General features: G+C 41.6%; 1 protein-coding gene across 6 annotated transcripts in view; it reads left to right on the forward strand.

The window, feature by feature from the left end:
- The window catches only part of CCSER2 (coiled-coil serine rich protein 2), a 60880-nt gene extending 54243 nt beyond the window's left edge, over window positions 1-6637 (forward strand). For all 6 annotated transcript variants that reach the window (XM_079312014.1, XM_079312016.1, XM_079312019.1 and 3 more), the window contains one exon: window positions 1389-6637. In XM_079312014.1, coding sequence (XP_079168140.1) covers window positions 1389-2210 — 822 coding nt within the window. In that variant the 3' untranslated portion in view covers window positions 2211-6637. The remainder of the gene's footprint in view (window positions 1-1388) is intronic.
- The last annotated feature ends 8122 nt before the right edge of the window (window positions 6638-14759 follow it).

Below are 14759 nucleotides of genomic sequence, written 5' to 3' on the forward strand. Positions count from 1 at the left end.
AAAAATAGATTGAGAAACCTTGATTTTCCTCTCATTAACCATTAAATCTTTTTTCTTGATGAGAAGTTTTGAGGATTCAATTTTCAGTAGTAATCCTGCCAAAGAAAAGATGAAAAGCCTAAAGAGTCCTGAGATGGGCTGTGGCCCTAAATGCATAACAGGAATCTGGCATGCACAGCTATCATTGCATTCTTCCTGCTGATTCAAAGAAGAGCTAAAAAAGACCAGAATAATAACGGGTTTTCTCTTTAGAATTTGTGAATAATTCAGGAGAGTGACTAAAATGACACTTCTAGTCAAATCTCCAAAACACAAGCATTGCTTCTTTTAAATTTACTCTGTTTCACTAGCAAACAGAATAAGCCTGTTCACTGTATACATATATACTGTATACAACCTGTCAGGTGGTTAGAATCTAAGTGGCTGAGTGATGACTAGTTGGTAGGAGTTCAGTTCCTATCCTTTGTAAAGAAAATGAGAAAAATAATCCAAACCTGTTAAGATTGATTTTGGGTTTTGCTAGGAATTGCAGAATTTTTAGTATTGCTTCCAAGATCTGTACTGAAGTTGCTGGTTTAGGATGTATTGTGAAGCTAGTACACCATTAATCTTTTAAGTCTCTTTACAGGGCAGAGCAAAGAGAATAGAAATAACCCAGAAGAAGTACTGGCAGTTCTCTTGTCTGATGCGTGTCTGATTAGATTCTATCTTCTGATAAAATGTAAAATCTTCTACAGTTCTCTTTATTCCATGGTTATCAGTGTGGTAGAGTGTGGTCTCTACTTTCACATGAACTCTGTTTCTTTGTCAACCCATTTAAAATCAGTTCAAGATAAAACAGTTACCTAAGCTTAGTCAGTGGCCTGATTAGCACATACTTGCACCAGCTTTTCTGGCCTCAGTAAGGCAAGGAGATGGCCTGTAAGTTTGCATGGTCCATCCAACTCCTTTCCTGCCTGTGCAGTAAAAGGGTTGGGGGGTGGTTGAGGTCAGTATGCAGTGAGCAGAAATTAAAGCTGGGCACAGCTGTAGCGTTGAGTTAAGCACTTCATTGGAATTGATCTGCACCGATGTTAGTTCTTGGGCTGTCCTGCAGATTTGGGTGAAACCATCAACCATGCCTTCTTCACATTTCCTTTTTAACCCCATCGGTTTCTTTTTTGTCTTTATGTTGTTTATTTCAGTGCTGGTATATTTTTTTCCACTTCAGTTACAAGTTCCATTTGTGCGCGTCCCATGACCCATCCTGTTTTGCCAAAGTCAAAGTTTTGATTTAAAAACCCAGATATACAGCCCTTATCAAGCATCCAGTCAGCTCACATTGGATTCTGAGTGTATCTGGTGTCTTCTCTGCCTAATATATTCTTGTATTATTTTCTCTTTAACAGCCTCAAGTACTACAGCCTTCCAGCAGCCTTCCCAATTCCACAGACCTCGCCCAGGGAAAACTAATAAAAACTCCACATATCGAGGCCCACAGTGAATATCCTAAACCAGATCTGCATGACAATGGAAACCATCAGAATCCAAATGCTGCAAATGTCTCTCACCCAAATAGCCCGAACGACATAAACTCTTTAATGAACGTACAGTTAAATACGAAAGATGAAAATGCACCATATTTGGACAATTTGAAAAACAAAAACACTGAAGATCCTGGAGAGGTGCCGAGTAATAAGAAAGGTACATTACCACCTCGTTCCCACTTTCAGGCCTCTACACGAGCTGATGCTCCAGAGGTGCAGACTGGATTACCTGTCAAAGGTCAACCCTCATTCACAAACCAGGCTTCTCAGCCAAAGACTTCGAGAATCGTGAAACCCCCGACTGCTTTAGTGCCTCCTACCATGGCCGTTCCCATGCGATCTGCAGGTCATTCTGCTGCTTCCAAGGAACGAGAGCTTCTACCACTGAGTAGTTCGACTCAGCCACAGCCACCATCTGGGCAGGATAACCTAAAGGGTAAACAGAGTCAGAAAGTGTCAAAGCTTCGCCCACCAACTGCGTCCTTTGTTAAATCTAAGCAAGTGAGCAGTCAGAAATCCACACCAGTACCTCCAGAGCCTCAGAACACCTCCCTAAAGTCTAACATCCCAAGGCCACCAGTCCAGAGAAAGGAAAACGTGCAGGCACACTCTGCTGGCTCGCATTCTGGGGACAGCATGCCCTCCAGTCGGCATTCCCGCCTCCCGAAACCAAAGACACACTGAGGCCGTTCCCACATCCCACCGCACTGTGCCGCGCCAGCTCCCGCCTCCCGTGTTGTGACTGCCTTGGAGCCTGCTGTACCTGCAGCCTGCAAAGCCTGAGTCACTGCTCCAAATTGCATCTTCTTCAGGGTTTGCATCCTCCATCCTGCTGTGTTCTGAGGCTGATGTTACGAGCTGTGCAGTTTCTCTTGAGAGTGCTTTGTTTTAACGTCGGTCTTTAATAAAGATGGTATTGCAATCCTAGTAATTAAGCAAATACTGAAGTCTGTGGTGACCACAAATGCCAGAATGCTGCACTGTTTATTTCAGGATGGCAGAAATTATTTCTTACCTCTGTTTGAGTTATTAGACAATGAAATTGCTGTTCTGTTTAACTTCTTGGTTCTGAGTACTCGTTAGGTCAGAGTGGTAGAAAATTAGACTGACTAGCAGATGTTTTATTGGCCATAATTCTGACTCTGTATTCCAGAGGCCTATGCAAAAATCCTTGTATTTATCATTCTCTCAAGACTGACATATTTAATGTTATTTAATCTGATGGGTTGGGTGGGTTGTGTTGTTTTGTTTTGCTGTAACCTGAAGTTGCTCTGTTCTTTATTTATCCCTTTTTCACTGTTCACAGACATTAGGCAGATTTCACAGGGTGAAACAAATCTTCTCGCTTAAACATCCTGATTTGTTAAATGATTGTGGTATGTTTTTATTGTGTTGAATAGACACATTACCGGGTAGATTCTTAAAATGCAGTGCTAAGGATGTTTGTCCAAATCTTCCAATGCAGGCTCTTAGGAATTGGTAAGTAGGGAGCCTCTGGGAATAAGGGGTCCAGAGCACCTTTGTTGAGGTTGCACAACATGCATTTTAATTAATATTTTAAACTTTTATTGTTCTGCTTGTATTTATTGATTTCTGTTTAATATTGGAAGGCTCTGAAGTACCTGACTTGAAATTTTGCACAAACTTTGCCATATGTGTAAGAATTTGAAACTATTTTACAGAATAAAACTTATATGAAAAATGCAACTATTTTTTAGAAAGAAAAAAAATTAACCCCACTTATTTGCTTTGAGCAATCCTATTATGTCCTAATCCAGAGCTGGTACTCTTAGGAGTTTTTTGAACATGTGTTATTTTGGGTTTGTTTTTTTTGTTTTGTTTTGTTGGGTTTTTTTGTTTTTGTTTTGTTTGGGATTTTTTGTAATTTCTGAAGAAGTGCATGATAACTGGTAAGGAGCTTTTTGGGGAAATTAGGCAGAAAAAAAATCTACGTTTTTGTGCTCTCTAGGAGAAGTACTTTTTTCTGAAAGTAGTCTTGGTGCACTCTGGGACCATGACACCAATGATACAAGTTACATGTGCCCATGTCCAGTGAAGCTTTCCACAAATTTGATGCTGTGTCTCATCTCCACTTCTTCCCATCTTTCCCATGACTCTCTTGGATGTTACTGGTTGGGTATTTTTTTTTTCTGTTCTCAAGTTGGTTTTAAAATCAGCAGCAGAAGGCTGCTGCAACTACTTGGCTCAAAATCTGTTCCTGAAGAGCACATAATGTCAGTAAAATGCAACAGTGTTAGTTAGTTCCAGTCTCTGGCTGTAGGACATTGACATATTGCAGTATTTTCTTTGAGGGAATTAAAGTGAGTAGGTGTAGACATTTCATAAATGAATTCAATATTCAGCTTCTATAATATAAGCCCTTTAACTGGGGGTTACCTCAGTTGAGTGAAGGAAAAAATAATCATCTCACTTGAGTTACATCATGAATATTCAAGAATTATTTTGGATTTCTTACACTATAATTTTATTTAACTGAGGATGAAATGGAAAAATGAGAAGCTTGGGGGGAGATGGGTAGGGGGAGATTCTTTGTCTGAATGAGTTATATCAGTCTGAAATAAGGGACCTGCAGGACTTTCTGTGAACTGAGGTGATGACAATGTAAGCAAGACATAACAAGATAAAGATTATTAATTGTTATAGTTGGTATAGGATCAGAAACCACAACTTGAGATTGCAGTAACAATTGTGCTCTGGTAATAATTTATTTCCATGGAAAGTATAGAATTAGTGGTATTTAGTGTATGCATTTACTTTCAATAAGAAAATAAAACTCACTTTTTATGTTCCCCAAAACTAGCTCCTGGCAGCTAACTGTGTTTCTCAGGAGTTTAAAGACTGCTGAGGGAATGATCAGATTCCTGGTTCATTTTCCGGTCCATATAGATTTCTATGGAAGGTGTGTTTTTTAAGTTTACTTTCCTTGAGGAGAAGCTGATTTTATTGTTAGTTGTATATTTTGTGTAAAAATACAGTTTTCACCTAATGTTATTGACAAAAATTCATCATCTTCTGCTTCTTATTCTGGAGGTATGGCCATCCTGATTTAGTGATGTTTCAGCTTTTATGTTTACATTTAAAAGTATAGATATCTATACCTTTATTCATATCTGCACCTTTACTGAAAATTAAAGAGATGATCAAAGCAAATTAAGCAAAAAATATGAAGATGAGCAAGGTTTTCATTAAAAAGACAGTTCCTAATTTTTCTTTCTAAAAGAAAAGGTTATATTTATATGAGTGTGTATATATGTATTAAAGGAACATAAGTAGATTATAGTCCTTTTTTATAGCATTTCCCCATTTTGTTCTGACAGGTTAGTGAGACACTGAGCTGGAGCCAGCAGGATTTGATCATGGATGAGACAGATGCTAGCCTGGCTTGTGTTTGTGTTCAGCTGCTAACCTTGCATCCCTCTAAGACAACTGCATGTTTGGGCTCTTCAGACTTTACCAGGGAAGGCTCTGTTGCACGTATAGTAAGTCCAGAGTATGGCAAAGCCTGTCAGGAGATGGGCAGCTGGCAGAGAAGTGGTGAAGTGAGGTTTGAAGCTTCACCTGGCTGAAAGATGGGGTTTGGGGAGTGATGGATGAGAGGGCACTGAGAGTGCATGTCAAATGGGATTAAGTGAGTATTTTCAGGTATCATATCTACCTTGTGGAAGGTGCAGATCATCAGTACTGGTGCAGATTATCCAAAATCTGTACATTTAATTATTTGATATCTTCAGGTTTTTTGGTTTTTTTTTTTTTTTTTTTTAGGTTTATAAAACTGATTTTTGCCATTTTTTTGGTTTTGATTTCTCATTCTTTTGTGCAATATTCACAAAAGTATTAAACTACTGTTCAGTATGTGTGTACAGAGGCAATTACGTGTTTTAACAAGTGAATAAACACAAAAGAAAAGAACAGAATTGCACTTTAAATGAGCTTTATTGCTGGAGTTGTGCCTAAAATGATCTAGATGCCTCCTGCTGTGTGTGGCTTTTGTTTGAAACAAATTTCCCTTGTAGTGTTGCTGTTTCCAAGGTATTTTCACATCACTTTCACAGGATCGATATGCACTCTAGCATGTTTAAAAGTCTTCATATAGTGTACTGAGTTTTTGTTGTGCAATGACTTTAATTTAACCGTGGAATTCTAACACTGATGATACAGCCAGATCATTATTACCTTCCCCTTCCCTGAAGCTAGCACTTCCTACTGCCAATCAAAGCCAGTGGCAAATTTTCCCTAGGACTAGCATAGCTCTTAAAGAATCATGGTCCCAGAATACATTTTGAGAGAAGTGCAATATTATCTCTCCAACTTTCTCAAAATAATTACGAAGGCCCTGAAAATCCAAAACGACACAATTTTGCTACAGTTCTGGAAAAAAAAAAAAAAGGGGTTCCTCAACTTTCCATCTTGTAGCAGTGAGAGTAGGCATAGCAACTAGACTGCATCATGGGTCAGTACAGTTCATTTTGTCCTTGATCTAAATGCTGATTTTTTGTAGGGATGCCTGAAAACTGAATACCATTTGCGTGATTACCTTTGTTTGCATGTCACAGCCATGTGCACATTTTAAAGTATCATACTGGGTTAGGTTGCATGTTGTGGGGGAGAATGTTTCTGGTTTTGCACAGCACATAATCCTCTTAATATGGAAGTTTTCCATTTCTTACAAGTGGAAATCAGTTCTTGAATTGGGTTTCTGTAGCTGTTCCTTATCTCGTTACAGAGGCTTTTTCTGAGCAGAGTGGATTTAATGTGACCCTGGTGGTAGGGCTCAGTATAGTCATCTTACAACTGTGCTATCAAGGAAATTCAGTCACTGTTATGGTAAAGCTGCTCACTGCCTACTTAATTGTAAAAGCACCATCATAAAACCAACATAATTCCTGTGTAGCAAAATCTTCAATTCAATACTAGCTAAAACAAGAGGTACCCTTACTATCTGCTTCGTTGTTTTTGGTTTTTATAACCCAGGCCAGAGTAAATACTGTATATTGGAATTTGCTTGTAAAGTTGGTTAAAAAAACTGTATGTAAAAATTCTTTCCTCAATGTTGCTCTAAATAAAAATAAAAGTCATAATTCTAATAAGTATCTCTTTCTCTTGACTTGTGTGTTTTTTCGAGTCGTGCAAAATGTAGACAGAGCTGTAGACAGAAAATCTGGGGGTAGAAGATGATTAGGTTTAGGCTTACAGTGGATTTTTTTACTTGGACTTGTCTTTCTGCAACAGAAAATGGCAGGCTTTTAGCATGAGACTGTTATCAAAGGAAAAAAGAAAAGGAGAGGAAAAAAGACATAGAAAAGCTAAACATTTTAATGCATTGCTTGTAGATGAACATGGATTGACATGGCTAGTTCTTAAATGTATGTTATGGCACCTATAGTGCAGTTAGGAAGAGTAGTTATTAGTTGTCTTATGTATTTAATGAGTTAAAATCATTGTAAGATAGTTTGAGAGAGTTATTTCCCCAGAGATGTCCAAATGAATACAACGTGTACAAATATGCAAATACACAAGTTGTAATTGTCTGTCCGTATTTTCCCCATGGTTTGCTATTCTTCAGATGAAAGGAAATCTGCTCCATTAATTACTCTGACCTATTTCAGTAATGGAAGTTCAAGTTTGAAATTATTATCAAAAAGGGAGGAAAATTCTGTAGTTTGAAGTTGAGAGCATTTTAAATATACTGCAGGCAGGCACTTGTAATCTTTAACCTAAAGTTAGCTTCAGGATAGCCTTTGAAAATTAGCATGGGTTTTGGAGGTGGAAAGAACTGCACAGTTCAAACCAGGAAGGTTTGAACTTCCTTCCCAGGAAGGAAGGAAGTGTGAATGAGTCCTCCTGCACTGTAGTCCCCCTAGTTCCTTGGTGGGCCAGACTGTGTTGCCATGATGTCTAATCCTTACCAATGTGATCATCAGGTGTTCAACAGCTGATGCAATGACTATGGAAATAGTGTCCCTAAAAGCTGTGATTGACAGCTTCCCTGTCTTCCTCATCCAGAGGTGGAGGTGAGCAATCTGCTGCTGTCCAAACTGAGCAGGGGTCTCCTGACTGGAGCAGAGCTGCTTTATTGCTGTTGGGCAGAATGTTACACATGGAGAGAAGGTGAGAGGGGGTGAGACATTTCAGACATTTCTTTTGCAACTGAGAAGGAACACCCCTGGCACTTTCCCTTTGACAGAAATGTCAGTGGGTTTTCTGAGCACGATTGAATACAGCTGAACCTCAAGACAAGTTAATATCAAACTATTTGCAACATCAACCAGATTTGTGCAGTTGCTGCTTGCCCTGGATTATGGATATTAGCTGCTGTTTTGAACAAGAATGGGCTTGCAGTAGAAGGCACTAAACATAATGCTTCAGCTCCAAAAATTAGTTACTTAGGTATTTAGTGCTACTCAGTCAATCTGAAAGCTAAAAGGGTGGGTTTCTGTTAGGATTTCTAATAGCTTTCTCTGAAGCCACAGACAGTGAGAGCCCTTGGGTCTCATACAATGTGAACACACCTGTCTTTTCAAACCAGGACACCACAGGCTTGCTCCAAGTCCTCACTGAAAATGCAGTATGAGTTCTTAGTAAGATGCTGAAGGCAGAAGTAATTGACCAGAAACTTTGTTTTAAAAAGGATTTTGAATTTGATTGTTCCAAAGCAGAGTACAATCTGAAAATTTCTGAGCTGTTTAAAATGCTTGCCTCCATCATAGGCTCCGAGAATCACTTCAGTTATAAAAAGCATTTCATGACACAGGTTGGCTTTTAAAGCCCATTACTCTGCAAGTCCCTGAAATAGTCCAAGATGAGAGGTTTAAAACCAGTTGTACACATGGGACATTCCAACAGTTACTTCACTTGGGTTTGGAAATTTTTTTTTTTTTTGTATTTTTGTTGGGTTTTTTTTTTTTTTCCAGAAATTCCATAGAAATGCAGCAATTTGGGACAAGCATTTAGGTTTCAGTGGAGCTTCACCTTCTGACGTGGTTCTTAGCACCTCTCCAATCAAAACAATTATTTAGATTTTATTTTGAAGAGACCCAAAAGCATCATTATCTTGGGTGCTATGGTTAGGGCACCCTTGAAAAGCAGCCTGTGCATTCACTCATTATCATCAGAGCCAGTTTAGGGGTGGCAAATATACTAATTTAGCTATATCAGAACCATGTGCATATAAACCTATGAGCCTTTGAAGACTTGGATCATTTGGTGTGATAGATTTCAATGCTTAGTAATACAAAAGTCCAGCTATTCCCACAATTCCATTTTAATTGCTACTCAATTTGACAAACTGTAATAATTATCCCATGCTTCCTTTAATCTCTCTGCCTTACTTTCCTCATAAATAAAATCAGAATTGTACCAGTGTTAGCAAAGTCATCACTTCCAAGATTCTATGCTGGCAGCAGGAAAAAATTCCCTTAGGAAATGGATCCACCCTTATTTTCTCAAACATTTTATTATTCTTCCTGCATTTGTCTGCTCAGGAGTCTTTTAAAAAATTCTTAAGTAATTTCTTGCATTCAGGTTTTGTGGACCTTGTTGAGACTCTTATTAGATGCAGTGAATTTCCATATTTTAAGAGTTCCATGGCAGTTATTTGCAGGAATTCATGAGGTGTAAATGGGAGGGAATGGTTTCTCTTCGTGAGTTACATGCGGCACAGCGAACAAATTCTCTGGAGCTCTGTAAGAAAGTCCTCATGGAAATCTGTATCCCACACAGCACACTAGCAGTCTCATGGGCTGGTAGGAACTTGTGACCCCATCTTCCAGGAGGATCCCTTAGGTGTTCATCACATTTATAGAACTGTGAGTTTGTGGGATCCTTCCTTTTTAATTCCACTCACCTTTGGCCAAGGGATTCTGTGTCACTGAGACTGCTGGAGGCAGCTCTGAGCGCAGCCCTGGTTTGCAGCTCTGCTGTGTAGTTTCTGTGGGTTGCTGCTGTGTTTTCCTGTCCCCCAGGGGTGAGGCAGCAGCCCCCAGTCCCAGGGGACAGCCCCTCGTGTGAGCTGCTGGATCAGGCAGGAGTGGGGAAGCAGTTGCTGCCGCAAGACACAGCAGAAGGTTGTCAGGCTGAGCTGATCTGCCAGCATCTGAGCTTATGTTTCTAGAAAGTCTGATGTTTAAACCATATGCTTATAAGCTGTTGCAGATTTGGTATTCCCATGCAGGAAGCCTAATGATGCCCAAGCTCTCTGCCAATCATGCTCCTGTGCTTTTCATCCCAGTATTCAATTCCCAGCCTCAAAGGAATTAGTTAGATCTGTGTGTATTATATTAATGGCTGTTAGAAGTTCTGTGTGTGGCATTTCTGGGACATACATTGCACTGAAAAAATGCTGTATGTCTGGAGTTTGTATTTAGGCATAAAAAATACATATTTCCTTTAAAATGTGCTTCTAATGACACTGTTTTGAGCTGCTTTGAGGGTGTTCATTTTCACGAGGGATTATCTTTATTATTCTGCCAAGTAATATTGTCTGATTTCATAGAAATTTATTTATTTTAAAGGAAAAAAAAAAGTCATGGGGGTTACTTCACAGGCCTGTATTACACTTCTTATGTTGCTGACACAGAAGAACACTGCATCCTTTTTTAAAGGTGTTTTCTTGTGTCCCATCCTGCCATGTGCTAGTGCAGGAATAAACTAGCAAATTTGAGGAGGGGTGTTAGAAATGCACTTTCAGCTACATGATAAATGTCATAGAAAGGATTTTCAGCTGTTATGGTAAGTAGGAGCATGGGTCTCTGTCTTGTGCTAAGTGGTCTAAGCTCAGTACCAGTTTCCCAGACCTTAGCAAACATTTTTTTAGGCAGTGTCTGAAGGGTAAGCCCCAAAATCTGATAGTAGACGTTTTCTAGGTAAAGCGCTCAGATCTGTACTAAAAGAAAACTACAAGAATTAGGATTAGTACTTTAATTAGAATTCCATAGCAGGCAGATGGATAACAGTGGGCAAGAGGAAATGCTTTGTGTGGGAAGAATCCCGCGTGGAAACACTGCCGTGCATTCCCTTTCTGCTCAGCTCCAGCGCTCGCTCCTGCGGGCTCCTGTGACAGCAGAGGGCAGTGCAAGGCAAGCAGCAAGAACACAAGAGCAGCAAGGCGAGCCCTGTCTGCGAGTCCAGGGTACCCCCTGCCTCCTCCGGGGATGCTGGCACACCCCTCTGAGACCCCCGAGTGATGCCCAAGAGCCGCAGGGGCTGGATTTAGCTCCTACCAACACCGAGGGAAGAGATGCAAGCCCTGAAGATAAGTAAAATGTAAATTAGAGTGTTAGGGTGTAGAATAAGTAGGTTTTTGGATTGTTTGCCAAGATGGAGGAATTTGGGTGTGGTGGGCTTTTTCCTCCTTCTCCTTCATGTCATCCATGTTGGGGTTGCATCCTGGGAACCACAGATTGGATGGGGAAAGAACTGGACATTGTAATGAGACTGTATGGTATTGGGAAGTAATTGTAAATATTAAAGACATAGTCTAGAAGATATGGCTCTGCCTCCCAGACGGCACTTCTGTCATGGGCGCCTTGTAGAGCGGACCTGTGTCAGCCTGGCTGGGACACTTTATGGATTAGATAAAATAAACAGCCTTGAAACAGCAGAAGGTCGTCTCGAGCAGTTTCTCACCGGCGACTTGAAGGAAATGCTGAATCCCAAAGCACCTGCATGTCTTTTCTGAGGGGGTCTCACGCCTGAAGAGCCCCCCAGAGAGTGGCAGCCTGTCCCCGCTGTCACCCCTTGCAGCCTTGGCAGGCTGTGCCGGTGTGCCCGGGCAGGGCAGGGCAGGGCAAGGCAGGGCAGGGCAAGGCAGGGCAGGGCAGGGCAGGGCAAGGCAGGGCAGGGCAGGACAGGGCAAGGCAGGGCAGGACAGGGCAGGGCAGGGCAGGGCAGGGCAGGACAGGGCAGGGCAGGGCAGGGCAAGGCAGGGCAGGGCAGGGCAGGGCAGGGCAGGGCAGGGCAGGGCAAGGCAGGGCAGGGCAGGGCAGGGCAAGGCAGGGCAGGGCAGGACAGGGCAGGGCAGGGCAGGGCAGGGCAGGGCAGGGCAGGGCAGGGCTCTCACCCTCCGCTTGCCAGCCCCAAACTGAGCGCTGCCCATCTGCTGTTCAGCGAGCGGCAGGGGTGGAGGAGGTAAACAGACATGGAAACTCCGCTGAAGAATCTGTGCAATTTGAACTGGGATAAATTAGTTGTTTTCCCTGCCTGGCCTCTGTGACAGACTCGCCTTGTTCCAGCCAGCTGTATTTATCGTTCAGCTCACTGAGTGCTCAGGTGGGAAGTCCACGAGAGAGAGGGGAGATAAAGACTAAATGCTCAAACATGTTGGCAGCTCCAAGCCTGGATGGAAATATTTGACTGCTCTTTCAGTGTACAAAGCCCGCAGAGCAAATCCTGCTGGGAAGAAATGATCGTTTCACTACACCAACACAATTTGTTGTGCTGGTGGTCACTGTTAAAAAATTACTCAAGGAGAACATCTGTGTATTTACTTTCCTGTTTAATTGTGTGTAAGATTTTCTGCACATAACACATAAGCAGAAATCAGTCTCACCATTGGGTCCTGTTTTCATTGTTTTTTAAATGAGCCTGATTCCTTGAGCATATTTCTGTTACATCTTTACAAAGAAATAATTACTTGCTCATATGGTTCCTTGAATTTCATATCCAGTAGGTAACACTTTCTCCTCAGACCTTCAGCAATGGAAGTCATCACTTGTGCTTGGAGTCAAAACTTTATTCGGATTTTATTAATATGAAAGATGAAGCCTGTTGTGATCAGATTTAATTTAAAGAAGAGATTTCTTTAAGAGCAAGTATTAACTAAGGTTAGAGGAACTTACTGATTATGCATTACTGATCTGAATTGAGATAGATATAAGCAAGCAATTTTCCCAGGGAATTAAATTAGTTATTTATTAGATCTGGATCTTTTCATTGAGAGTCTTCTGTTTGTTTGACCTGTGAACCCTGGACTCAGCCTTTTTTATTTTTTAGCAGTTCTGTTCCAGAACACAAGGAAAAGATTCTTAATGCCCCTGAAGTGCAACTGCATGAAAATATCCCTCTCACCTTTCAGGTAAACTGAGTCCACATTAGCCTGTCCCCATGTTCACATACAATTTTTCCTTTATAGTGTTTATTCACAAAATTTTTCCTCATTGCTCTTCTCAGATGGAATCTTTATTTTAACCAATAGCAAGCAAATCACACTTCAGTGATGACTTAAGTTAATTATAGCAGTAAGCAACCGAAGCTGTATTTATGTTAGCTCTGTAGAAATACAACATGGTACTCAGCAAAAATGCTGCTGCTGGATCTGTGTCACCTTTCAGGACAGTTGTGCATTGTACCATTCTGTAATATAATTCATTTTTTCAGTCTGAATCCAGCAGAGGGAGTTTTTGGGGGTTTGGTTGGATTCCTTTAAGTAGTGATGGCTTTTCCTCCTTTGTTCTAGAGATACTGTAGTGTGAGTTATTGTTGGTGTCACTGAAGGGCAGCAGGGTGGTGCTGCCTTATGTCAGGGCAGAGAGTCTGGCAGTGGCTGTTGAGGGGCAGGAGGATGCTGCATTAGTGGAGGTGTGGGAGAAAGCTGTAGCATCAAATCTTGTGAAATCTCTTGGAGGAAGGACAGGGCAGCAGGATCCAGTGCAGACTTACCTGAGACTGCACTTATTTTCAGACCATAGCAGACCAGCTGAGTTAATAACTATCCCTGTCCCAGCTCAATGACAATGCACAGTAGCTAAACCAAATCACACCTTTTTCTTTTTATTTCCCTGGGATGTTTTCATACATGTCCACACTCTCACCTGTCATGCTTCTGCACAGTGTTCTAGCTGTTTACAAATGTGGATTCCTTTTATTTGTAATTATAAGTGTATCAGCCCAGTAACTTAAATAATCCTGAATCTTTCCCCTTCCTCTCTGTTTTAAAGCCATTTGCAGCTAATTTACTCAGGCCAGCTTTTGATCTCCATGTCACCTTGCCTGCTGTTCCTGTCAGTCGTAGATTACATTTGGTCTTTGTACTTTGTGATTTGATTATTGTTAGCTACTTCTTTGTTCCTGTCTTCCATAGTGAGCCATGGGCATTACTGAGTTTGTCTTTTCATTGCCTAACTACAGAGGACACAAACCTTTCAACAGCAGAGTGCAGACTGACAGGGAATTAACCTCTTACTTGTGGAGCCAAGGAAATGTCCTTAGTCTGTTCCTCAGAGATGTTTCCTTGCTGTCCAAAGTCCTATTGTCAGCCTCTGTGCTATCAAAGGTGTGGGTATAATTAATTCTCAGCCTTGAGGTTTGGGTTCTCAGCTTTGGGGTTTGGGTGGTTTTGTCAAAAATGAAGCACACACTGAATTCATTTTAAGTAAGCAATTTATAAGTCTCTGAAGCTGCAGCTTCGATAAGGATTCCACCTCTATTTCCTTCCTTCAATTTGCTCCATTAAAGCATGGCTGACTTCTCAGCACACCTTTGGCACTTGCCTGTGCTCTGAGTGGCTGCAGCTGAGCCTGCTGCCAGGGCAGGGCACCTGAGTGAGATCTGATGGAAATGCACAGCCCTTACTCCCAGAGCAGCTGGTCCAGCTGCTGACAGCTCTGCACCACACCCTGCCTTGTCTTTTTCTTTTGTTTTAGAAGTTAATGGCCATGGCTCAAACAAGGCCAATTCCCAGAACTGACCATTTATTCTGGCATGGTCTCTGTGGTTGATTTTTTGGGGGTTCCTTAGATTATTTTTTTGTTTTGTTTGGCTTTTTAGCTGCACAACACTAGGGTGCCTTCCTGCCATGTGGTCTGGTGACCACAGTGACCATTGTCATGACTGACCTGATGAATCTTGATGCATGGCCAGCAGTACCAGTGTCAGAGATTAAGGAAACTCACTCCTTCAGCCCAGGACCTCTCTTAATTTTGTGCTTCTCTGGCATTTTTTGTGGACTGGAGGCTGATGCTTTGCAGAGGCTGTGGCTTTACTGAAGGTAGCCCTGGGATTTCTGTGAATCTGGGAGTGTTTAGACCAAGAGGGCTGCACATTGCAGCAAGGTCAAAGGGGAATTGTTCTGGTGCAAAGATCCACATCTCTGGAGGTTTCTGGAAGGGGAATTGCCATTGGTAGGCATCCTACTGGTGGGTGACAGGCCCCAGCTCCCTCTTTGGCTATTTCACATGTGTGACACAGGGCACTCCCAGGGCAGGAGCCAGGATTCTC

Source organism: Erithacus rubecula (assembly GCF_903797595.1).
Source record: "Erithacus rubecula genome assembly, chromosome: 9".
In the NCBI taxonomy this organism is placed as follows: Eukaryota; Metazoa; Chordata; class Aves; order Passeriformes; family Muscicapidae; genus Erithacus; species Erithacus rubecula.